The sequence below is a fragment of the Lepidochelys olivacea genome (assembly GCF_965140295.1).
Source record: "Lepidochelys olivacea isolate rLepOli2 genome assembly, chromosome: 22".
In the NCBI taxonomy this organism is placed as follows: domain Eukaryota; kingdom Metazoa; phylum Chordata; order Testudines; family Cheloniidae; genus Lepidochelys; species Lepidochelys olivacea.
In genome coordinates, this window is record NC_140432.1 from 4,185,540 (window position 1) to 4,212,035 (window position 26,496).

At 48.7% G+C, this 26,496-nt stretch overlaps 1 protein-coding gene across 3 annotated transcripts; it reads left to right on the top strand.

Annotated features, from left to right (window-relative positions):
* Positions 1-595: 595 nt before the first annotated feature.
* TMEM218 (transmembrane protein 218) lies at positions 596-17,497 on the top strand. Of its 3 annotated transcripts, none has more exons than XM_084611887.1 (4): positions 596-951; positions 2,605-2,715; positions 3,769-3,871; positions 15,679-17,497. In XM_084611887.1, exons 2-4 carry the CDS (start codon positions 2,606-2,608, stop codon positions 15,802-15,804), a joined length of 339 nt encoding a protein of 112 aa, XP_084468013.1. In that variant the 5' UTR covers positions 596-951; position 2,605; the 3' UTR covers positions 15,805-17,497. The 3 variants fall into 3 exon arrangements, with proteins under 3 accessions (XP_084468013.1, XP_084468014.1, XP_084468015.1); XM_084611888.1 differs by lacking the exon at positions 596-951 and adding an exon at positions 963-1,122; XM_084611889.1 differs by lacking the exon at positions 596-951 and adding an exon at positions 1,535-1,890.
* Positions 17,498-26,496: the final 8,999 nt, after the last annotated feature.

The following is a 26,496-nucleotide window of genomic DNA, read 5'->3' on the forward strand; positions in this document are numbered from 1 at the left end:
AGCGAGGGGGCTCCCCCATCCGGGGGATTCACCCACCTGGCGGCGGCTGGCTGGCTGGCTGGGGGGTGTTCCTTCAGTCAGGGGCTCAGGCACGCGAAGGAGAGCGGACAGATTCGCAGGGAGCCGGACCCGGGCTGCGGGGTCGTCTCTAGGGGGGCGGCCCCCACATTTTGTGGCGCCGTCTGAGGGCTAGACACAGGGATTGGCGGGGCTTCGTCAGCCTCGCTGGGGCACAGAGGACAAGCGGGTCCCTCAGCCCGCGAGCCACGAGACCGGGCTAAACCCAACCACGACACAGCGAGTGCGGTGGCTGGGACCTGGGGCGCCGGCTGCCCGTGAAAGCCCGGGGACCCCGCGGGCCGGGCACCGGGGGAGCCTCCCCCTCAGGCGAAGGGGCGGGAAGGCGGATCTCAGAGGAGAGAGGATCCAGGACGGCAGCCGGGACCCGATGCCCACGTGCCCGGCCGCCCCCGAGCCCGCAGGGCTCCTCAGGGGCGCCGCACGAGCCCCTCCGGCGCGAGGAACCGTCGGCCGGGGGCGGGGCCCAGCTCGACTCTCCCGCCCCGGAACGAGGAGGCGGGGCCGGCGTCGCCGCGAGCCGAGCTGCCGTGTTCCGCCCTCAGTCGCGGACCGCCTATCACGTGGTGGGGGGGAGAGTTGCTGTAACCAATAGCGATACGGCGCAGCGGACCGGGCCACAGTGATTGGCGCCCAGCACTAACCAATCAGATGGCACATTTCAACACGCGCGAGGCGGCTGGTTGCCCGGGGAAACCGGCCGCGAAGAGCCGGCAAGCGGAGAGCGAGGCGCTGCTGAGAGGGGGATGCTGACTGGTGCACAGCTACAGCCCGGAATAGAAGCTTATCTGCCATTGGCTCTCTTTGGCGCCCCGCCGTGTGAGCTCGAGCAGCCGGGGGAAAGCGCAGTGTCGGGGCCCGGCCCGGGCGCAGGTAGGAGCCGACGCCTTGGGCCCGGGCGGGGCCGCCCCGCCCGCGAGACCGACCCCAGGGCCAGGCCGGGGCTTCTCCGGCCCCTCGAGTGTCCGTGAGGCCCCGCGCGCGGCCGGCTCTGAGGCGCTGGATCCGGGCGCGGGGCGCGGCTGAGGCGGCCCCGAGCGTGGGGTGAGCTGAGGCCAGTGGACGGTGGGAGCCCGCAGCCCGTGCGGAGCGCGGCCCGTGGGCCCCGGGGGGCTGCTGCACCCCCGGCTCGCTGGGTCTCCATCCTCCCCAGGCGTTACGGCTGGGTCCGCGGCCCCCCGCACCGCCCCCCGGCCCCGGCCCCCCGCACCGCCCCCCGGCCCCGGCCCCCCGCACCGCCCCCCGGCCCCGGCCCCCCGCACCGCCCCCCGGCCCCGGCCCCCCGCACCGCCCCCCGGCCCCCCGCACCGCCCCCCGGCCCCGGCCCCCCGCACCGCCCCCCGGCGCCCCGCACCCCCCCCCCCCCGGCCCCGGCCCCGGCCCCGCCCGGGCTCCGCGCAGGAATCTGCCGGGGGGGGGTCCTGCGGCTCAGCGGAGCCCTGGCTCCCGGCACGCGGCCGCGCGCCCTCCCGGGTGGGCTCCGGCGGCCCAGGAGCCGGTAGAGGGGCCTGGCCTCCCCCGCCGGGGCCTGGGCCGCGCTGCTCCAGGCAAATGCTGCAGCCGCCTGCTGCGACCTTGCGGCAGCTGCGAAGCCCCGCCCGTGTGCGGGACCCCGTTGTAGAGCAAAATGCTGCCGCCCGGTCCGGACAGAATCGTCCCACGGGCTGGGTCCGGCCTGCGGGGGCCAGTCGGACCGCTTCTGGGTGCCTGGAAACTCCAAGTCATTTCTGTGCGAGGGGAAATGACCAGGACTATTTTCCTACCGTGCAGATGGACTGTGGGTGAATCCTAGCCCGTTAGTAGCTCTCCTTGGTGGGTGAAAGAGTTGGTGTCTCAGCTTGTAGTAGAAGAGGTTACTAGATATTTAAACATTAATCATTCTAACTGCCAGCTGTCATCAGTGAAAGGTAGTTCACCTAAATTTGAAAGCATACATAAAATAATACACAGCATGTAAACTCCCTTAGTGTATTCGGCTGATGTACTGTGCATCAACTCTTTTGTACTAATAACCTTTATTTATGTAGCACCTTTCATTTAGCTGGCTCCCAAAATGTTGTACATATTTAACAAATGGTATACAAACTATACACCAGGATCACTTCACCAAGATATACTCTTGGGTGGAATGCATTTCATAATACACACAACACTACGTAACAGTTTAGAATATACATTTATTTTTTAAAAAGTCCATATGAAGCTGGAATTGGAGCAGGAATTTGGGTAAATAGAATATAGTTAACAAATAGTCCTAAAACAAACAAATCTCCTTGTTCTTATACTTCCAGTGTCTTCACATAGCATTACCTGAAGAATAATTGCCAGATGAAATTACTAGCCTGAGGAGATGATAGTTAGTTTCCCAGGTTGTTCTCTGCACTTAGTTTGTTAGTGTTAAAGTATTTGTTTTTATTTTTGAATAGTTACATGTTTTAAAAATGGAACCTGCAGAAAAATCTATCCTCTGTGTGATTGAGGAAGGCCAGCTGAAGCAGGTTTGCTGATGCTTTCTCTTTCCTCCAGAATGGCTGGCACTGTGCTTGGGGTGGGGCCAGGAGTATTTATTTTAGCGCTGCTCTGTGTCTTGATGTTGCTGCTCTGCATGCTGTTATCCAGGACCTCCGGTCTTGCAAGGTAAGGAGATGTAGCCTTCTGGATAAAGAAAGCTAAAGTTATTAGAAGTGAAATGCCTGACTGTCCTAGTACATCTGGATTTTAGGGCACTGTTTCTTTAATTCCTCACAGCTTGAATAGGATCCATTTTAATCTCCTGTTAATAGCAGACTCTCATTAATTTAAGAGGGAGTTAGATTGAGTCCATAAACACTAACCAGCTCATTTGTAGTCTACCCGCTCTCCATAGAGTGCTACAGTGTGTAGAGTACTTGTACATACCAAGTAGGGTGGGAAGGATTATTGGTGGATTTTGGGTGTGAACTGTCATATATATATATTTATTTCATTCCTAAAGGCACTTTTCCAGGGCTTGGCCTTTCCCATTTGTCTTTTTGTTGCAGCACTGAAGATTAAATCACTTCAGGAGCTTGTCACTCTAAAGCCCATGTGTGGTTGTGGGACAGGATGCTGATTGACTAAGAGACTCATCTGTTTTTTAAGTCTTTGCTCACTGAGCCAAGATTCCCCCCATGAAAGTCGCATAAATAATTAAAATGATTGATTCAAGCAAATGTAACTATTTCCCGGTGCTCTTATGGGTAGGCAGTACAGAGACTATCCTGTACCAGGCTCCAGCAAAACATCCAATTCAAACCTTACGCTACAAGTCTGAGATTTTCAGTGCTGCCTAGGGGATCAAGTGGAAATTGTATGACCAGTTGCCCTAAGTGGTTTTGAAAATCAGATTTTCTGGGTACTGCTTCACTACCAGTGTCTGATTTATGGGGAATTACTATCTTTCATTTCAGTATGTTGGCACTTTATATCTTAATGGGAAGGACAAAAGAAGAGTAGAATTCTTTTGAATTTGTGAGGGCTGCTTTTTTTGGAGTCCTGTGGCTGCACTAAATACCTGGGCTGGGGTTAGGCCGAGAAGAGGGATATGGGGATATTGGTTTGTTTGATGTGGTATGGACAAAATGTGAGCAGTGTCAATGTCTCATTTATAAAAGGAGCTGTGTGGCTGGGAGACCTAATAGTGGGATTCTTCCTGTCCAATTCTTTCCTCAGATTCTCTGTCATTATGGTTTTCTTCTCTGCTGTGATCGTTATGTTGGTTCTGTTACTTTTCCCTCGTGCCAGTGAGTTCCCAGCACCAGCTACAGAAATGAAGGTAAATTCATGGTTTCTTTTCCCCATTTCAGGCTCGTTGTCCTGGTGGTTGCACCTTATTCAATTTAGGCCATTGGCTTTCAAACAGGGTGGGGGTGGAATGAGGTTGTCAGGGGACGTGGGGCTGTGGCTGACCAGGTGTCCAGGACAGGGCAGGATAGCAATGGAGAGAGTGTGCAGGGAGTCCCTTGTATTCAGATACGGGGGATGGAAGCTCAGCCCAGCCTCAGCAGCAGCTTGCTGCTTTCTCTCTCCTCCCTTCTTTGACCACTGGTGACTCTCTGCCAGCTCTCCTCTCTGCTACCCTGCCCTAGATACCTGGCTGGCTGCACCCCTTTGGAGCCTGAGCAAGAGGCACAAGTAGAGTGGGGTGGTTAGGACCCCCTTGTCTGTTCCATGATGCCAAAGGCTTCTCTATGGGTGGAACCAGCTGGGTCCTGCCACTGCCCAGAGGCGAGCAACCTGCTGTCCACAGTGAGTCATTTTCTGACATGGATGAATGGGAGTTCATAGATTCTAAGACCAGAAGGGATCATTATGATTATCTAATCAAACCTCCTGTATAGCACAGGCCATAAAACTTCCCCCAGATAATACCTAGAGCTGGTGTTTTTAAAAAAAAAAAAAAAAATCCAATCTTGATTTTAAAATTGTCATCATGGAGAGTCTACTACGACCCTTGGTACACTGTTCCAATGGCTAATTACCCGCATAGTGAAATTACTCGCACAGTCTGAATTTATCTAGCTTTAACTTTCAGCCATTGAATCATGTTATACCTTTCTCAGCTAGACAGAAGAGGAGTTCTTTATTAAGTATTTGTTTCCCCATGTAGGTACTTGTAGATTGTGATCAAGTCACCCCTCCGCCTTCTCTTTGTTAAACTAAACAGATTGAGCTCCTTGAGTTTATCACCATACAGCGTGTTTTCTAATCCTGTAATCATTCTTGTGGCTCTTCTCTGAACCCTCTTCAATGTATCACCATCCTTCTTGAATTGTGGACACCAGAACCGGACACAGTATTTCAGCATCAGTCACACCAATGCCAAGTACAGTGGTAAAATAACCTCTCTACTTCTATTCGAGTTTCCCCTATTTATAAATCCAAGGGTCTCATTAGCTCTTTTGGCCACAGTGCCACACTGGGAGCTCGTGTTCAGTTGACTGTCCACTACAACCCCCAAATCTTTTTCAGAGTCACTGGTTCCCAGGATTGAGTCCCTCATCCTGTACGTATGGCCTACATTCTTTGTTCCTAGATGTATACATTTACATTTAGCTGTATTAAATGCATATTGTTTGCCTGTGTCCATTTTACCAAGTGATGCGGATAGCTCTGCATCCATGACTTGTCCTCTTCATTAATTAGTGCACACCCAATTTTTGTGTCATCTACAAACTTTATCAGTGATGATTTTGATTTTTCCAGGTCATTGATAAAAATGTTAAATAGCATAGGACCAAGAACTGAGCCCTGTAGGACCCCAGTGGAAACAAACCTGTTTGTGACAATTCCTTGTTTACAGTTATAGTTAAGTTTGCAGTTAACCAGTTTTTAATCCATTTAATGAGTGCCATATTAATTTTCTATTCTAATTTTTTAATCAGAATGTTGAGCAGTTCCAAGTCTGTTAGGTCAACACTATTACCTTTATCAAGCAAACTTGTGTTCTCATAAAAAAAAAAAAAAATCAAGTTAGTTTGATAGGGTCTATTTTCCATAAACCCACACTGATTCATATTAATTCCATTACATTCCTTTTGGTCTTTATTAATCAAGTCCCTTATCAGCTGCTCCATTATCTTACCCAGGGTCATAGAATATCAGGGTTGGAAGGTACCTCAGGAGGTCATCTAGTCCAACCCCCTGCTCAAAGCAGGACCGATCTCCAATTAAATCATCCCAGCCAGGGATTTGTCAAGCCTGACCTTAAAAACTTCTAAGGAAGGAGATTCTACCACCTCCCTAGGTAACGCATTCCAGTGTTTCACCACCCTCCTACTGAAAAAGCTTTTCCTAATATCTAACCTAAATCTCCCCCACTGCAACTTGAGACCATTACTCCTTGTTCTGTCATCTGCTACCACTGAGAACAGTCTAGAGCCATCCTCTTTGGAACCCCCTTTCAGGTAGTTGAAAGCAGCTATCAAATCCCCCCTCATTCTTCTCTTCCGTAGACTAAACATCCCCTGTTCCCTCAGCCTCTCCTCATAAGTCATGTGTTTCAGTCCCCTAATCATTTTTGTTGTCCTCCGGTGGACGTTTTCCAATTTTTCCACATCCTTCTTGTAGTGTGGGGCCCAAAACTGGACACAGTACTCCAGATGAGGCCTCACCAGTGTCGAATAGAGGGAAACAATCACGTCCCTTGATCTGCTGGCAGTGCCCCTACTTATACATCCCAAAATGCCATTGGCCTTCTTGGCAACAAGGGCACGCTGTTGACTCATATCCAGCTTCTCGTCCACTGTAACACCTAGGTCCTTTTCTGCAGAACTGCTGCCGAGCCATTCGGTCCCTAGTCTGTAGCAGTGCATGGGATTCTTCCGTCCTAAGTGCAGGACTCTGCACTTGTCCTTGTTGAACCTCATCAGATTTCTTTTGGCCCAATCCTCCAATTTGTCTAGGTCCCTCTGTAGCCTATCCCTACCCTCCAGCGTATCTACCTCTCCTCCCAGTTTAGTGTCATCTGCGAACTTGCTGAGGGTGCAATCCACACGATCCTCCAGATCATTAATGAAGATACTGAACAAAACCGGCCCCAGGACCGACCCTTGGGGCACTCCACTTGATACCGGCTGCCAACTAGACATGGAGCCATTGATCACTACCCATTGAGCCCGACAATCTAGCCAGCTTTCTATCCACCTTATAGTCCATTCATCCAGCCCATACTTCTTTAACTTGCTGGCAAGAATACTGTGGGAGACGGTGTCAAAAGCTTTGCTAAAGTCAAGGAACAACACGTCCACCGCTTTCCCTTCATCCACAAAACCAGTTATCTCATCATAGAAGGCAATTAGATTAGTCAGGCATGACTTGCCCTTGGTGAATCCATGATCGCTGTTCCTGATCACTTTCCTCTCCTCCAAGTGCTTCAGAATTGATTCCTTGAGGACCTGCTCCATGATTTTTCCAGGGACTGAGGTGAGGCTGACTGGCCTGTAGTTCCCAGGATCCTCCTTCTTCCCTTTTTTAAAGATGGGCACTACATTAGCCTTTTTCCAGTTGTCCGGGACTTCCCCCGATTGCCATGAGTTTTCAAAGATAATGGCCAATGGCTCTGCAATCACATCCGCCAACTCCTTTAGCACTCTCGGATGCAACGCATCCGGCCCCATGGACTTGTGCTCGTCCAGCTTTTCTAAATAGTCCCGAACCACTTCTTTCTCCACAGAGGGCTGGTCACCTCCTCCCCATGCTGTGCTGCCCAGTGCAGTAGTCTGGGAGCTGACCTTGTTCGTGAAGACAGGCAAAAAAAGCATTGAGTACATTAGCTTTTTCCACATCCTCTGTCACTAGCTTGCCTCCCTCATTCAGTAAGGGGCCCATGCTTTCCTTGACTTTCTTCTTGTTGCTAACATAACTGAAGAAACCCTTCTTGTTACTCTTAACATCTCTTGCTAGCTGCAACTCCAGGTGTGATTTGGCCTTCCTGATTTCACTCCTGCATGCCTGAGCAATATTTTTATACTCATCACTGGTCATTTGTCCAATCTTCCACTTCTTGTAAGCTTCTTTTTTGTATTTAAGATCAGCAAGGATTTCACTGTTAAGCCAAGCTGGTCGCCTGCCATATTTACTATTTTTTTTTCTACACATCGGGATGGTTTGTCCCTGTAATCTCAGTAAGGATTCTTTAAAATACAGCCAGCTCTCCTGGACTCCTTTCCCCCTCATGTTATTCTCCCAGGAGATCTTGCCCATCAGAAAAGCAGACTTTGACTCCCTCAGGGAACTGAAGTCCAGGGTCCGTATTCTGCTGCTTTCCTTTCTTGCTTGTGTCAGGATCCTGAACTCGACCATCTCATGGTCACTGCTTCCCAAGTTCCCATCCACTTTTGCTTCCCCTACTAATTCTTCCCGGTTTGTGAGCACCAGGTCAAGAAGAGCTCTGCCCCTAGTTGGTTCCTTCAGCACTTGCACCAGGAAATTGTCCCCTACATTTTCCAAAAACTTCTTGGATTGTCTGTGCACCGCTGTATTACTCTCCCAGCAGATATCAGGGTGATTGAAGTCTCCCTTGAGAACCAGGGCGTGCGATCTAGTAACTTCTGTGAGTTGCTGGAAGAAAGCCTCGTCCACCTCATCCCCCTGGTCCGGTGGTCTATAGTAGACTCCCACCACAACATCACCCGTGTTGCTCATACTTCTAAACTTAATCCAGAGACTCTCAGTGTGAGGCTGATAGGCCTATAATTATTCGGGTCATCCTGTTTACCCTCTTTAAAAATTGGCACAATGTTTGCTTTCTTTAAGTCTTCTGGAACTTCCCCAGTTCTCTAAAGCTTATTGAAAAGCTATGTTAATGGTCTAGTGAGCTGCTCAGCTAGTTCTTTCAAAACTCTTGGATGCAAATTATCTGGACCTACTGATTTTAGTAACTTCTGTTTAACATTCTTCAAAGATACTAGTGGAATGGAAAGAGTGTTGTCAACACCATATGATGAGACTATATCATCTGGTTTCCCCCCCCCCCCCATACTTGCTTTTTCTGCATTATTATTGATAATTTTACCATTTCCATCTGCCATGCTGGAGCCTCCGCATGTATTTATTGACAAATAAAACTCGCAGTATTTTTAAATGTTTTGCACAGAATGCCCTCAGGAGTAGCTTTGGGACATTATCTTCACAGCAGCCTTTCTTTCTGAGCAGATGTGCTACAGGGTTACATGTCAGCTTCAGCTTTCTCAGGGTATGTGGCTTCATTCCTAGGTACAATGAGCTGCAGTGATCAAACTGGAAGTGCACAAAAGCATGGATCCCTGTAGCCAGGTCTGTGCCCAATAGGATGGGCTGCAGTCTGCTGACCATCTGAAGTGAGTGCTATTTGCAGCTGTGGCTATATGAGCATCCTGAGTCCCCTACCTCTCATCTCTGCAGCATGTACGTGCTAGGGACACAGGGTTTATCACACACCAAGAAGGAAAACTTTGTGGGAGTCCCTTGTTATGATATTGGGAGCACATCACTACTATAGTGTCCATTCTGACTCTCTCAATCCCTGTTTTGATCTGGAGTAACCCAAACTACTGTATTCTGGAATTCTTGCATTTGACAGTTCAGCTTGTATTCTTAGCCCTGGTCTACACTAGGACTTTAGGTCGAATTTAGCAGCGTTAAATCGATGTAAACCTGCACCTGTCCACACGATGAAGCCCTTTATTTCGACTTAAAGGGCTCTTAAAATCGATTTCCTTACTCCACCCCTGACAAGTGGATTAGCGCTTAAATCGGCCTTGCCAGGTCGAATTTGGGGTACTGTAGACACAATTCGACGGTATTGGCCTCCGGGAGCTATCCTAGAGTGCTCCATTGTGACTGCTCTGGACAGCACTCTCAACTCAGATGCACGATTGTTTGCCGTTGCTCTGACGCAGGGAGGGGTGACTGACGACATGGCTTACAGGGTTGGCTTACAGGGAGTTAAAATCAACAAAGGGGGTGGCTTTACATCAAGGAATATTTCAGGCAGGACTTCACGGAGGGTTCCAATAAGAAATGGTGCACCTAAGTTATTGTTCTTATTGTAACAAGGAGGTTAGTCTGGCCTCTGATACATGGCTAGATTTACCTCGCTGCACCTTCTCTGTGAGTGACTGCAGTGTGACCTAGAGGAATGAGTCCCCTAGACGGGGGAGGGGGGGTTGCAAATGAGTACAAAACAAATCTGGTCTATTTCTTGTTTTGATACACTCCATCTATCTTTTACATATTTGGCTGGCAGCAGACGGTGCAGAAGGACTGCATGCCATCCACATCTCATGGCTGCTCGGCAGAAGATGGTACAATAGGACTGCTAGCAATCTATATCACCTGCCTGCTTAGCATAAGATGGTTCAATAGGACTGACTGCAGGACTAAAGAGAATGACCTGATCAAGTCACTCCAGATTTAGTCCCTGCACCCATGTCTGCCCAGGCTCTCCTGATCAACCTCACAGAGGTGACCAGGAGCACCTCGGACATGACAATGACGGCTACCAGTCCTATTGCACCGTCTGCTGCCACAAGGCAATGGGTTGCTGCTGCTGTGTAGCAATGCAGTACCGCGTCTGCCAGCACCCGGGAGACATACGGTGACAGTGAGCTGAGTGGGCTCCATGCTTGCTGTGGTATGGCGTCTGCACAGGTAACTCAGGAAAAAAGGCGCAAAACGATTGTCTGCCCTTGCTTTCACGGAGGGAGGGAGGGAACGGGGGCCTGACGATATGTACCCAGAACCACCCGCGACAATGTTTTAGCCCCATCAGGCATTGGGATTTCAACCCAGAATTCCAATGGGCAGCGGAGACTGTGGGAACTGTGGGATAGCTACCCACAGTGCAACACTCCGGAAGTCGACTCTCTAGCCTCGGTACTGTGGAAGCACTCCGCTGAGTTAATGCACTTAATGCACTTAGAGCATTTTCTGTGGGGATGTGCACACTCGAATATATAAAACCGATTTCTAAAAAAACAACTTCTATAAATTCGACCTAATTTCGTAGTGTAGACATACCAGTTTGTAAGGGTATTTGCATCCCTATGGATCCTACCTCCTAGTTCCTTTCCCCAGAAGTCCTTAGTCAGGATTGGAACTCTTTTTGTGCAGTGCTTTGGTGGCCTAGCCTATTCGTGCAGTATAGTTTCTAGTCAGGAGCTGCAGTGTCTTGCCATCTTTCTAGTATGCAGGAAAGTTTTTGCGTTCTCCCAGGACAGTTCTTGCTCCCTGATTAACTGACCCTGAGGTAGAGGCATTTGTCACTCTTTTAATCAGAGCCCACCCATGCCTCGCCATCACCTCACTGCTCAAACCCTGCTAGAGCCCTTGCTTGGCTCCTGCCTTGAGTACTGTACCTCTCCCGTCATCTCTTTCTACACTCCATGTACTCAGAACGCCTCTGCTAAAGTCATCTCCTCCTCCTCCTGCCATGTTTCACATTCCCTCCCCACCATACACACACCCTCACATACTTTTTTTAATTCTGCTGTGGCTCCTGTTCTCTTGCCACATCTTCCCTCATGTGCTCCTTCGGCAACTCACAACCTTTTCTCTCTCCTCCTTTGTCTCTTTCTTCAACTTTGATCTTTTCACCTTCCATCAGGCTGCCCTCTGGCCCCATGTAGAACAATCTTCATCATCTTAGCCACTAAACTTCAGTGCTCTCTCCTCTTTTGGTATTTCATTTGCCTCCTCACGAGTAATATTCCCCATACTGTCTGTGTCTGGTCTTTGCGTTAGCTTAAAATCTTCAGGGCAGGAAATCTGGCTTGCTCTGCATCTGTAAATTGCTGTAAAAATCCCATTTATAGTGCAAGAGATTTACAATTTTGATAATCCCATAATACTTCAGTCTGTGAGCTTTTCTCATTCTCTTTCCTGTCACTGTTACCCTGCTAGAGTGCTTCTTTGTATCCCCCATCTGCCCTTCTTCTGGGGCAATTGTAATCCTGCCCCTGCTAAAATACAGTTTCACTTGCATGTCAACTGCTTCCAGAAGAGTCAATCAGAGTCTTCATTACCAGTAATCTGGCTCCCTGTTGGGTCCATCAGCGAATGCCCTTTCTGGGCTTGTTCTCCTTCTTGCCAAAGGTTTCCCAGTACTAATGATTTAAATTCCTCACTCTTTACACCATCTTTTCACTCACACACTGCAGCTCTTAGTTCTCCTGTTTTGCTGGGCTTGCCTGGGAATGCAGCTGGAAGATAGGCCTCTACAGCAGATTGCACTTGAGTTTTTCCTACAGTGTCCTAGTTTGTGGGTACTGACAGATTCTCATACCACAGTTTTCACCAAAAGGTTTGTGAGCTGGACTCTTAGTAATGATCCTGTGGTTCCTTTATTATCACACACCTGACTTTGTCCCAGTGATTAAAAAGCCCTTTCTTAGCACTGTGATTTCCTGTGTCCTTGAGGAACTCTCAGAGCTTGAGGAATGTTCACCCTGTTCTTCTGCAGTTGGAAGACAAGTACCTTCCAAGGGAAATTTTCTGTTCCTCCTTGGTTTTCCTCTGGCAGGATACTGGTTGTTTGACTGGAGGATGCAGGCAGTTAGTTCTTTGGTGAGCCTTCCTCCAAGGCTCTGCACTCCAAGGTGGCTTGCCTCAAAACCCCTCTGTCTCTTGCTTGTTGCACAGTGCAGCCTGCCTGGCCTCAGAATTTTGCTTGGTTTCTGGGAGTTCAAGCTGCCTCCATTGCTTCTTGCTCACATTTCTAAGTTAGACTGCAAATGCTTTGGTTCAGGGACCATACCTTTCTTTGCCTTCCTTGCAGCACCCAGCACACTTTTGAGCATTATAGAGTAATAATCACTTGGCAAAGAGTCCTGCATTCAGCACCCTGCCTGACCCTCCACTGACTTTCTCAATCATTTACCCCTAATTCCACTTGCCTTCTGTCTCAGAGCCCGATTGGTGTCCTTTCACCTTCCTAAGAGCTTAGTCTCTGTTGGCCATAGTTTAGATGGTGGATTCTCTTGACTCCTGCTCACACCATGCTGCTTTCTGTGTTTGTCTTATTCTTGCTCTACATCTCCCAGCCCTTCTGTAGGTGTTTGGGGCTTTGGATACCAAAGTGCTCTTTCCCATATTCCATTATTAGCGTGCAGAGGAATGATACTCACTTTTCTAAATATTGAGTTGTGTGGTATGTGTGACGTTCCCCTGGTGTTACCTGGACTGATGATCTGGTAGGTCACTCCAATCCTCGACTCTGGGAGCCAGCCTTGCCTTGCTCTGCTCTGAGAACCCCCACTCCTGGGCTATTCAGACAGCGTCTACCCTGTAAGCAGCTCCCAGCTACGTGAGCGAGCACTTTTGGCCAGCACTGCTTGGACTGTGCAACCGAATGACACTAGCCAGTATCTGCGGTCCCAGACACAATCCTAGGAACCTCCGTCTTGCAGTGTCCAGTTATGCCCGCTGGATGCTGCAAGCTTATATGAGTTCGTCAATTTAACAAATAAATTGATATATATCAGGCTTGTTATCCCAAGGGGAGTCTCTGATATGCTTCAAACCAATGCACTGCTTCATGTAGAATAAACAAATTTATTAACTACAAAAGATAGATTTAAAGTGATTATAAGTCAAAGCACAAGAAGTCCGATTTGGGCAAATGAAATAAAAGCAAAACACATTCTAAGTTGATCTTAACACTTTCAGTGCCCTTACAAACTTAGATGTTCTCATCACAGACTGGCTGGTTGCCCTTCAGCCAGGCTCTCCCCTTTGATCAGCGCTTCAGTTGCTTGGTGGTGGTGTCTGTAGATGGAGTTGGAAGAGAGAGCCAGCATGGCAAACGTCTCTCCCTTTTATCATGTCTTTTCTTCCCTCCTGGCTTTGCCCCCCCCTCCCCCTTCAGAGTCAGGTGAGCATTACCTCATCATAGCCCCAAACTGACCAAGGGAAGGGGGGTGACTCCCTCGAGAGTCCAACAGATCCTTTGTTGCTGCCTAGGCCAGTGTCCTTTGTTCCTGTGAGGCTGGGCTGGGTTTGTCCCATGCATGCCCTGATGAGGTGTGAACTGATCACCATATTTAGGGTCAGGAAGGAATTTTCCTCCAGGACAGACTGGAAGAAGCCTGGGGCTTTTTTGCCTTCCTCTGTAGCATGGGGCACGGGTCACTTGCTGGAGGATTCTCTGCACCTTGAAGTCTTTAAACCATGATTTGAGGACTTCAATAGCTCAGACATAGATGAGAGGTTTATCGCAGGAGTGGGTGGGTGAGATTCTGTGGCCTGTGTTGTGCAGGATGTCGGACTAGATGATCATGATGGTCCCTTCTGACCTTTAATATCTATGAACTGCCCCTCTGCTCCTGGAGAGTTTTTGCCTGGGCTTGTTTTAAGCTATGAGGACACGTTTTCAGCCTCATAACTATATACATGAAATTACAACCTATAACATTACTGTAACAACAATGCTCAGTGTGTCATGAGCCTTCCAAAGACACCTACCATGACAAACTTTGCATTGTGTACCACACAATCATATTAAAGAATGAACATGGTGGTGTAGGGCGTTTCCCCAAGGTACGGAGTGTCACAGTGTGGTATGAGAGGTTCTTTTTTTTTTTTTTTCCTCCCCTCCTCCTCCGCCCCTCCCCCTCCCCCATGCATGTGAATTGCCTTGCTCCAAGTAAAACTTGGAACTGAGATCAAGGGCCGTGGTGGAAATAGGTTATAGTGTACATGTTCGACAAGCCAGCAGAATAAATGCTCATTTACAGGATCTCCAGGACTTGCCCCTGAAGCAGCCTAGTTCAATACGATATCAATAATACATGGCCTGGGCTTTCTATGCTCAAAGCCTGCTAATTGGCTAATTAAAAAGTGAAAGTGTTGGACGAGCAAACATGTCACCCTCAAGAGACTTGTTCTGTAGCAGAGCCAAGGTCAAGCTTGTGTTAACACTGTTTCATAATACTCACCTTTGTTATAAGCAATCCCAGAAGCTCAAAGGATGATTTCATAATCCTGGGCTTTCTGGTTGGTGTTTCTCACTATCATTTTGTCTGCCTTCTGTGTCTGCATCTTCACTAAATAATCAGATATTCTTTTCCTGCCATGTATCCTCTGTAAGCACAGTGGTGCCTTATATCAATGCCCATAAATATAAAGATCAGTGACTAGTATTCTGGAAGAAGCAGCTGTGTGACATGGAGTTCATGAAACAACTGGTTGACTTCAGGGAAATAATTGCTGGACAAGATTTCAGCTCTTGTCTCGCTGTCATGACTCACGGCCACATGTTATTCTAGTGAGCTGAGCATGGTTAACTCAGGGCTATTTTGAACCTCATGGATCAGATTCTGCACTCTGGTTCACCTTAGATTCCTACTGAATTCTATTGAAGTTTGGGTCCAAGGAATGCAGAATTGGGCTCCACTCCATGATTAAACACTTTCTCATTCATCTAAATAGTAGGTACCTTGCTGCTTCATGGCTCAGCTTAATTCTCGCCTTAGAACTAAGCTTGAAACAGGATGGGAATAGGAACCTATTATATAAACCCACTCACAAGTGGTAGCATTTGAGCCACTGTCCAGTAATCAGAACCAACAGAGAAATTCAGTGTGAGTACTACCATGAATGTGTCTCATGTGAACCTATTAAATTTAAAATAATAGGATGGCAGCTCTGTGGGTCAAATGCTAGCACTGTGAGTTGGTATTCAGCAGAACAGGGTTTGAATTTCATCCTGCTTTGGAGTTGGCACACACAGCTCTAGTGGGAGAAGACATCCCCTTTGTTACTCAGCAGCGACCCCGCCAGCGGGTTAGGCAGAGCAGCCTGCCTTTATCGGAGAAATCCTGCTGAGAGGTGGCACATTTGGGAAGGAGTGTACCCCATCCCTGCCTGCCTGCATGGAGCTGCTACTTTTATCTTGGCTGGCTTTTCCTTTTCAAAAGGCCAAAAGTTCTATTCTGTTCTATTTTTTACTACCTGGTACACCATCTCTCAGCCCCCAGAGAACACTTACTTACTATTCTACAGTGAACTGGTCAAATTGCCATGGTACCTGCAGTAGGGCTTTTGTTAACAGTGATAAAGAAGGAAATGTTGTTGTGTAATTTGTGACCTTTCCACTCTCCTCAGATCGTGGACACCTTCTTCATTGGTCGCTATGTCCTGGTCTCCCTTCTCAGTGTGACATTTCTAGGAAGTCTGTTCCTGGTTCTGGTTCACCATATCTTGGAGCCAGTGTATGCTAAACCACTCTGAGTTAATTAGCTGTTCCGAAGAAGGGAATTCCCCGTGCTCCAAAGTAGACAATGTGTTACCAGTTGGGTAAAGAAAATATGCTCCCCAAATCTCTCCAGAAACCTTTCTTCAAGTGATGTTATGAGACCTACACTGATTTCCAGAATCAGCATCTGCTTTCTGGGGCCCTGGCATCTCCAGAATGAAGTTGTAGAATGTGTATGCTTTGGACTGGATAATTACCAAATGTTGCTGCTGTGTCTTTCGAAGCTGAGAACTGTTTCCTGGCAGAGACAGTCCTGTTTACAGACTTTATCGTGTGTCTCCAGTATTTTTTTTTCCAGGGGTACATCCATGGTCTCTGTTCTATGGAAATTTAGCTGCTCTGGTTTCTCCTTTTCCTCATCTACAGTTGTAGTCCTAGCTGAAATTTCCTAAAAGATCTGATCCTTACCTGAACCACTGGGGTCTAAAAGTCAGGCTGGAAATCTTTCCAACAAAGGAGGTGGTGCAGAATGCCATGATGGAGGCCTTTCCTGGTGCTGGTGCTTTTGGCTAAAGGAAGTATGGAAATAAATAAAAAGGGGAACTGAACTTGGAGGCTTTAGCCCAGTTCAGTTTGAACTGTGGGTGTTAGAAGTTTGGGTTGGTTCACCTATCCCTGCCATTTTTGGCTTTGTAATCCTTCTCAAAACACCTGAGAAATGATTTCAGAGGCAGAAGCAAGTGGAGAGGGTAAACTCATGGGAAAGTGAGATCCTATTTTTATGGCAATAAAAAAGCAGGAACAGGAAGAACTAAATGTTTCTCAGTTTCCCTGGCTTAAAAAGTACTGACGTGACAGTTCAAAGGTGTTGCTTATGCCCAGCTCTGAATCCAGGGGCTCTTTCAGAGACACTCTGGCACAAGGAAATGGATCTGTGTTGCCATTCTTGAGCTTGCCCTGAACCGGGGTTTATTTTGCTGCCTCCTTGCTCCCTTGGAGAGGGTCAGGGAGGGGATTGCGAGCTCCTCTGTGCGGGGAGCTGAATGTGCATGTCACTAGATATTCCCACCAGCATTTCAGGGAGGAAAACCTGCTGCAGAAGGTGGAACCACTGAAGGGAGGCTAGGGACAGAACGGTGGGAGCAGAGGTGGGGACCTCTTCCCCCATGCTCTTCTGTGGGCTGAGGCGATCTGGCCTTGAGCCCAGAGCAAGAGTGAAGTTTTGAAAAGTAGCTTGCATAAAAACATAACATTTGAAAAATGCTGCAGGAGGAGGCCGTGGAGGAAAGGGTAGGACATGCCGATTTCCATACATGACTAGGCCACCTGGGCCCAAACTTTCTACTGTAATAAAAACCATCTTTGTAGCCCAGAGGGTTTTTTTCCCAGACCCATTCAACGCCCTGTATAATGTATATGCCACCTTAGACACTTCCCTAACACCCGTGGCACTTGACAAAAACAGCTGCTATGCAGCTAGAGCATTTTAATAAAGAAATCTCATGCTCATTCTAGGACTAGGCTTTGTCATCAGCTCTTTTCTTCTCCTCTAGGTATTCCTTTGCACTCTGTTTTATTTAGTGAATTGTATTTAATGGATCCCCAAGGGCTTATTTGTTGCCCTCCCTTCCTTCTTCATGCAAGTGCAAAACTAATGAGTCCCTCTGAGAAGCCACTGGCTGACTGGTTCCTAGAGGACAAAATAAAGAATAATGTGTTTTTTAGCAATTTGATGACCGCTCCAGTCCCTATAACTGTGGAGGGGCCTTCACTTATGAGCGAAGCTGAAGGCTGGAGTACTCGTGCCACTCATGCCCTTTTGGAAATTCACCTTTTTGTAGGCCAGCTGTTGATTGGCATGCAACTTTAGGCCTGGACTCTCCAAAGCCATATTGGGATTGGCCACTTGGGCCTTGCCCGTGATGCCATAGCCACGTACCTGCTCCCAGTGGGACACACTTGACTGCTCAGTACTGAAAGGGGATGTGACTAAAAAATTCCAGTAGGACAACCACCCTCGGCGGTGCTTTGGGGAACTTCTGGATATCCCCATTGTTCCAGAAGGGGAAAGTAAATGGTTCTTTCCAAAATTCTGTCCTTAAATTAGAAATGAGTGAAATAAGAATTGTCATGTAATTTAGGGCATATTGCTCGAGACATTTTTCTGGGCATTTGGGGGGCAATGTAGACGTGTGTGTTTTTCGAATGCTGAATCAAACAAAAGTACACAGAGTCCCTTTCTAGTGAGATTCCCGCTCATAATTCAGGCAGGGTAACCAATGGCGTAGGAGCTGGGGTAGGATAGATCATGAAAAAAAACACATCATTTATATAAATAAACATCTGAAGCCTCTGACTCCAGCCATGTCTAGAACGACAACCAATCCCACTCAGCTTTCTCGGATGCCTGGGTCAAACTTCAGCAGAATGGCCCAGGGAGCGTTTTATGTTCTCAGAAGCACAACACACTGACAAAGGGCAAACTTCTAATGCAAATGTTTTGCGGATGTCCTATGTGCACCTCGCAGGTCGGTGAAACTAGTCTTTGTGATGCCTCAGGTATAATGTGCCACCATCCAAGCAATGCATGCTCTGTTGCCTATTGTTTAGTTACGTACTTGCACCATATCTGCCTGTTCGTACTCATACAATGCTAAATGCCACCCCTTTCCACTGACTGTACCTAACTACTTCTTTCAGGCCATGAAATAGCTTCGCTGGTTTTACTGACACCATGGTTCCTCTATCACTTCTTGCAATTTTCACAGTCTATCCTGCCTGAACTATTCCTAGCTCCTGTGGAGGGAAAGATCTCCCTTTGCTGGCATTGGCTGTAGAAAGCTTGTCATTCGTTTTGTTAGAAAACTGAAGTGGGGAAGCAACCCCTTTCTTCTGATGAAAGCACAAAATCTGATGGAGAGGGGCTCTGGTGAATGAACTTCTGACTAGATCAGGGACGGGTAAACATTTGGCCTGAGGGCTGCATCGGGTTTCTGAAATTGTATGGAGGGCCGGTTAGGGGAGGCTGTGCCTCCCAAAACAGCCAGGCATGGCCTGGCCCTCACCCCTTGTCTGACCCCCTGATGCCCCCCCTGGATTCCTGCCCCATCCAACCCCCCTTGTTCCCTGACAGCCCCCTGGGGACTCCTGCCCCTAACTGCTTCCTCGCCTCCCTTCCTGACTGCCCCCCTGGGACTCCTGCCCCATCCAACCACCCTTTCTCCCTGACTGCCCCCAGACCCCCCGTCCCTAACTGTCTGCTGCTGGCCCATCCAACCCCCCCTCCTTCCTGACTGCCCCTCCGGGACCCCTGTCCCCTGACTGCCCCCAGCACCCCTGCCCCTAGCTGCCCCCCGCCGCCCCATCCAACCCCACACCTTCCTGACTGCCCCCCATGACCCCCGCCTCCATTCAACCCCCCTGTTCCCCACCCTCTGACCGCCCTGACCCCTATCCACACCCCCGGCCCCTGACCACCCCCCAAACTCCCCTGCCCCATTACTGCGCTGCCTGGAGCACCGGTGCCTGGCGGTGCGGCTGCACCAGGACAGGCATCCGTGCCCTGCAGCACAGAGCACTGAGTCAGGCCGGACTCTGCAGCCCTGCTGCCCAGAGCATTATGCTGGCAGCGCAGTGAGCTGAGGCTGGATGGGGGGACAGCAGGGGAGGCCCTGGGGGCGAGCCTCCTGGGCCAGGGGCAGGACGGTCCTGGGGGCCATAGTTTGCCCACCTCTGAACTAGATTGTATAACTTCATTGAAAAGTACTTGGCCCAGCATTGAATGAGGAGGAAACACAAATCAAAGTGATGCTAAGCTGCAACTTCATCTCTAACAAGAAAAATATGGGGGAAAGGGTGTGAACAATCCTGAAGTACTAAAAACCTTGCAAATAAAAGCCTGCAGCTCCCATTGGAGCGCTTAGGAGCCGGAGCCAGGCCATGCCGTGGCTTCTGGGAGCCAGTTGATGCAGCCCCCGACCCTGCGCCCTGGCCGGAGGGGAGCCAAGCCACGTGGTGTGGCCCCCGATCTGGCGCCCCGGCTAGAGCACCAAAGCAGGGCAAGCCCCAGACCCAGTTCCCCAGTGGGAGCTTGCGGGCCGGCTTAAAATGGCTCGCGGGCTGCAGTTTGCCCACCCCGACATAGACAAAGCCAAGAGTTCAGTTAGTGGTGAGCTCGTTCACTGCTCTGAGTCTTTGCTCTAACTGCATAGCTCAGTCTGTAAGCTCCTGGGAGCAGGGCTGTCTGTATTATCTGTGTTGTATATCATCAAGCATATTGTTGGTGCTTAAATGGTAACGAAAGGAATGCTACGGCTTCAATTCAATTCGGTGGTCACCAACCCAGCGATCGTGATCGATCCTAGAGCCTCTGCCAGTCGATCGCAATCTCTGGGCCTCTACAAAGCCAGTGGCGCACTGGGGCTTAGGCGAGCTGCCTGCTGTAGCCCTATGCCGCTCCCGAAAGCGGCTGGCTGCTGGCACGTTTCTGGGAACTGGCCAATGGGAGCTGTGGGGACGGAGCTTGCAGGCGTGAGCAGTGCATGGAGACCCGCTGCTCCCTCTCCTGGAGGGACTGCAGAGATTTGCCAGCAGCCAGCTACTCCTGAGAGCAGCGTGGGGCCACGGCAGGCAGGCAGCCTGCCAGAGCTCCGCTGTGCCGCCAGCCAGGAGCCGCCGATTGTAAGCGCCTCCCAGCCAGAGCTTGCACCCTTTCCCACACTCCAATCCCCTGCACCAGCCCGGGGCCCCCTCCTGCACCAACCTCCCTCCCAGAGACCACACCTCTCACCCTCTCCTGCACCCCAATCCCCTGTACCAGCCATGGCATGGCCTGGCTCTGGCCCCTAAGCGCTCCAATGGGAGTTGCAGGCTTTTATTTGCAAGGTTTTTAGTACTTCAGGATTGTTCACACCCTTTTTCCCCATATTCCCCCCTATGCACCCAAACTCCCTCCCAGACCCCTCACCCCCTCCTGCATCCCAATCCCTTGTCCCACCCTGGAGCCCCCTCCTGCACCCAACTCCCACTCAGAGCTTGCACCCCTCACTCCCGCACCCCAACCCCCTGCCCCAGCCTGGTGAAAGTGAGTGAGGGTGAGGGAGAGCGAGTAACAGAGGGTGGGGGGAATGGAGTGAGCAGGGTGGGGCCTCAGGGAAGAGGTGGGGTAGATCCTGGGTTGATCTTAAATTCAAAAAGTGATCTTGTGAATAAAAAGGTGGAGACCACTGATCTAGCTGGATTGTAGTAAAGCATTTGTCTCATGGAATGTTATCTCAGATTGGCTTCAACCTCAGCTTCTTCATATGGATTGAAAACTGACCCAAGGACTGTTGTTAAACAACAATAGATAGAGGTGGTGGGGAGTCAGTCTGAGTCTGGGTTTAACCTCACTCTTGAGGTGCAGGGAGAGTAGATGATGGAGGCACAAAAAGCAGGAGTGTGTTAATGAAATTTGCTGATGACAAAGTTGGGATTCATCATCAGCACAGGAGGATTGGAATATTATATAGAGATATTATATGGATAGAGAAATGACTTTCAGCAGATCATAACCTTTCCCCTGATACTTTACAAAGCATGTTTTATATGAAATATAATTATATGCAGATGAGGAATATGGGGGGTTACAGTGTGCTTCCCCCAAGGTACAGAATGTCACAATGCACATTGCAAAACATAATCCCAATTATATATAAAATGATGGGGTCTAAATTATCTGTTACCATTCAGGAGAGAAATCTTGGTGTCATGGTATAGTTCTCTGAAAACATCCACTCAATGTACAGCGGCAGTGAAAAAAGCAAACAGAATGTTGGGAAACATTAAGAAGGAATAGATGATAACACAGAAAATATATTGCCCCTTGTGATAGACCCAGGCCAATTGGGTACAGCAGAGTAGCAGAAGGTGGACAGAAAGCTGGCTAGATTGTCAGGCTCAAAGGGTAGTGATCAATGGCTCCATGTCTAGTTGACAGCCGGTATCAAGTGGAGTGCCCCAAGGGTCGGTCCTGGGGCCAGTTTTGTTCAATATCTTCATTAATGATCTGGAGGATGGTGTGGACTGCACCCTCAGCAAGTTTGCAGATGACACTAAACTGGGAGGAGAGGTAGATACGCTGGAGGGTAGGGATAGGATACAGAGGGACCTAGACAAATTGGAGGATTGGGCCAAAAGAAATCTGATGAGGTTCAAGAAGGACACGTGCATAGTCCTGCACTTAAGACGGAAGAATCCCATGCACCACTACAGACTAGGGACCGAATGGCTCAGCAGCAGTTCTGCAGAAAAGGACCTAGGGGTTACAGTGGACGAGAAGCCAAGGTGCTTGGGCAGCTCCTCACAAAGGTAAGGCTGAGGCTTGGAGCATCCCATGTTCCCAGGTGGGTTGGAACATGTCCATTCAAATGGGAGGAGGTGGCTCTGGGCTCTCAGTCAAGGTCTGATTGTGGCAAACTGGGCAGCAGCTAGTAAAGTGTGCCTGAAAAATGTAAAGTCAAGGTTTTGCCATTTCTTTAGGAACTTTTTACTTCCACATGATCCACTTGATTTTTTTCCTCATTAATCAGACAATGTTTAAATGATCTTTCATTCTGTGAACAAGTTCTCCGAAAACAAACCATTTAATTGTGCCTGAAAAGAAGCACTGCAGCCCACATGGCCCAGGAGATGTCCATCTTTGGAGCAGAAAGTGCTTTACCCATTATGGCAGTGGCAGATTACTCAGGGGCTGATCCAGAGCCAACTGTGATGAAGGGAAAGGCTTCAACTGGTTTCAATGCCCATTGTGTAAATGGCTGTAGATTCCAGGCCTCACTGCCTAGACTAGTGAACCAGGACCCTGCCGAGACACTCAATACTGTAAGATGCACAAAAAAAACACACTGAAAAAATAAAGAGCGTGATTTTTTTCCCCTCTAAACTCTTTCAGTTATAGGGATTATAGGCATCGCTTGTGACACTAGTGTCCCTTTAAAGACTCAGGTCGGGAGATGGGTAATGATGAGTGTATACAGCACCTCCACGAGTAGTTGGGGTTATGCTGCTGTCTTGTGTGGTATCTGACCTGGGGGGTGTAGTAGGAAGTCAAATCCTGCCTTTGTGTGCTAGAGTTGTTACTTGCCGTATTCGATAAATCCTTGGATTTCTACAGCAAGTAATAAAGCTGGTAGCAGTGGCTTCAAGATGGCAAAAGTACTTTTGCCTGAGAAGAAATGTGCTCGTCATGCAAATGAGACTGGAATCTGACTACTTAAGAGCCTTTGAGCTGTTGATCTCAGTGAATGAGTGGTCTGACGCAAAAGCAGCACAGTGTTTTTGGATGGTGATGCCAAAGGCTTTGACCAGCAGCTTCCCAGTACAGATCATGGGCTGTGCAGACTGTTACATAAACCGTTATATGACTGCTCTGAGGGGGAATTGTTGCTTTTAAAAAAACAGAAGGAGCAGCAAGCCAGGAGGCAGCAGGGAGGAGAACCCCTGTGTGATGGGTTGGACCCCCCCATCCGGGATGTACTGGGATTTAACTGAGCCTTTCTGATCCACTAGGCTGGGCTCCCTCTCCCTCTTTTGCTGAATTAGGCTCTCCAGTCTCTGGAGGCACGCACACACAGGTAGGGACACACCAGCTGTAGAATCACAGAGGGTCTGCAAACAGCTCTGTATGAGAAGACTCGGCTAGGAAATTGCCCAGCACTCAAGTGCAGCTCCCTCTGGAAAGCACACCCAAAATAATACTGTCTTGTGCTGTAGAGAAATCTATACAAAGTAAGCTCATAAATTCGCCCCCTCCCTCAGTGTGGAGGAAGGGATGCACAACTTCTTGTTTCCTCCAGTTAGAAATTGCACAAATTGGGTTTAATAATAAAAACAAGTTTATTAACTATACAAGGCAAATTTTAAGTGATTATAAGGGATAGCAAACAGAACAAAGCAGACTACCAAGCAAATAAAACAAAAGACACATGCTAAGCTTAAGATCTTAAAGAGACTGGTTTCAAGAAATAATTTCTCACCCTAAATGTTGTTTTAGGCAAGTTGCAGAGTTTCTGTAGCTTAGAGTTCCAGTTCTCTCTCTTTACAGTCTAGACTCCTGTCTTAGTCTGGACTCAGCCCTTGCCTTTCCCACCACTCAGTTCCTTTGTCTCTTCAGGTACTTTCAGCAGTCTTTCTTCTTGGGCTGGAAGGCAAAGGCGAAGAGTCTTGTTTGCCTTACTCCCCAGCCTTAAATAAGATTTACATAAGGTGGGAATCTTTTGTTTCCCAGTCTTGACCTCCCCTTCCTTTTAGTGGAAAATTACTATAAGCCCAAGATGGTGTTTAGTAGCAGGTGACAGGACCACCTGACCTAGTAGTGTCACGGTTATGTCCCAGGACCCCTCTCAGGAAGGAGAGAGATTAGTGTCTTCAAAGTCTCATTGTTTCTTCCTAGTAGCCCATCAAGGCTGATGGCCTGTTGTCTGGTGGGTGTCTCCCAAATACACACACTGTTGTAATTGTTACATAATCAGTATTCCTAACTTTAGATAAAGAAATGATACATATTCAGTAAATTATAACCTTCCCAATGATAAGATCCGTCTTGCATAAAATAGATCTCAGTTAGGCCATATGCATATCCTAAGCATATTTCCATAAAGAATATGGGGTGTACCGTCACACCCTGCATCGCAGTTCGTGTGCACGGAGGAGACAGTTCGGTCGGGCTTTCCCTGTCCCACCTGGCCAGGGGGGTGGCTCAAGCGGAGCAGAACCTGCAGTGCTGAGTCAGTGATGAAGTCGTCCTCACAGACGTCCCTCTGGCTCCATTGGGATCTATTGTCACAGACTGTGTCACGTAATCCTGTATAACGTACTATGGCCTGTTGTTCCTACCGCCCAAGATGCAGATGTGTGGCCTCTTGTTTGCTAAAGAGACTGGGAGAGCTACTGTCAATGACTGGTGGGCTCCTGCCGCACTCACCACACCACCTATTGCACAGGGACTGAGGCTGTGTCCCAAACCAGGGGCACCTGCCACCAGCATGGAAGGGCCCTGGCACTGATGCTCTGATAACACTAGCTAATGAGGCAGTAACACAATAAGTATTTTGAAGATGTGAAGTGGTGGGTCAGTATTATCGAGTCAGTTTATTTTATTTTTTACAGTGTGTTTATTGTCCTCATTAAAATGACTTTTTTTCAGCTGCTATATTCCCTTCTGGTTGCATCAGAACATACACATATCTATCATTTGCACCTGTCACCTTAGAAAAGGAACAAACATGAAAAACAAATCACTGTCTGTGACTGAATCATTTTCTTGTTCCCTCTTCTATGAGGGATTGAAGGCCGAGGTAGGTATTTTGAGCGTGAAAACTCACTGGCCATTCAGTGGCTATCTAGATTGGGGGACACCTCTAAAGAGCTGTCTACATTGTGCTCCAAGAGCCTGATCTAACTCGCGCTGCACTCAGTAAGAGAAGTCATCTTTCCAATGGGTGTAGGTTCAGGCCCTAAAAGAGGAGGGGTGTGCTCAGCCCGCAGACCTGTGCACTGGATTAAGAGAGAGGAGTTTACCTGTTCAGTGCCAGATTTTTACCTTGGGAGCTAGAGGACAACAGAGGGAGCAAAACATCTGACAGAGCTGAGAAACAGCCTGTGTGTACATTAGCCTCTTTTCAGAATATGATACTGATGTGTTTGCTGGACTCATTTCTACTAGCTTACATTATTGCCTGCATGCAAAGAGCTGGATTCCTGAATGGTTTCCGAGCTAATGAATTGAATGAAATATATTGTTACCACATAAACTGCAAGCTGGCCTTGAAATACAAAAGGCTGATTACGGGAATCTCTGTGCTAAATTCCTCAGCCACCAACTTATCCTGAATTGTCACCTCCTCTCCTGGGCAGAAAGGTTCATTGGGTGGTGTTAATGTAGCTTAGAATTGTGTGTTGCATTTATGAATGGAGGTTTGTCAATAAAACAGCCTCTAGGGTCTGACCTGACTGCAGTGCAGGGACTGGCTTAAGCGTCTCCAGAGTGAGTACTGGAAAACCAGAGACCAGAACCCCACCTTGAGCTACTCACCGACATTGGGCCTGTTTTCTGAGGAGTTTGACTGCGTGCTGGGTGTTGCTCCGAGCACAGAGCCAACCATGGTGCATGACGACCTGGTTAGCCAGGGTGGTGCCCGGCTGGCCCCGGAATCCAGCATGGGGACTGATGGGAGCCAGGAGCAGGTGCCGAGTGAGGGCAGTGAAGAGACTGTTACTGAAACTGATCCCACACAGCAGCAGCACATCCTGGGGCCACACTTGGAAGAGCTGTTTGATGTCCCGTCCTCCCCAGCGAGGAACAGCTCTCTGCGGAGCCTGCAGCAGAGAGAGGCTGGACAGAAGCTGCCCCGGAGCCTCTTAAGCTTCTGACCCTGTTTCAATGTTTGTTAGGATTAATATAGGCATGGCAGGGATTTCTGCTCTGTTAACCAATGAAAAAGTTATGAGACACCCCAGCTAGCAGCATGTATCCACCAATGGCAGATTGTAGCCCAGTGCTGTGGCTTCCCCATCACATGGAGTTCAAAATGGTGACTGGGAAATGCAAATAGTAAAAACGCCTTCAAGTGTATTTTTACTGGAAAGGCACAGATTTTTGGTCCAGCCATTCCTATTTCCTAAAAATAATAATTTTGCATTGCCATGCCGGTAAGTACGCCATTCTATAACCTCTCCATGGCAGAAAG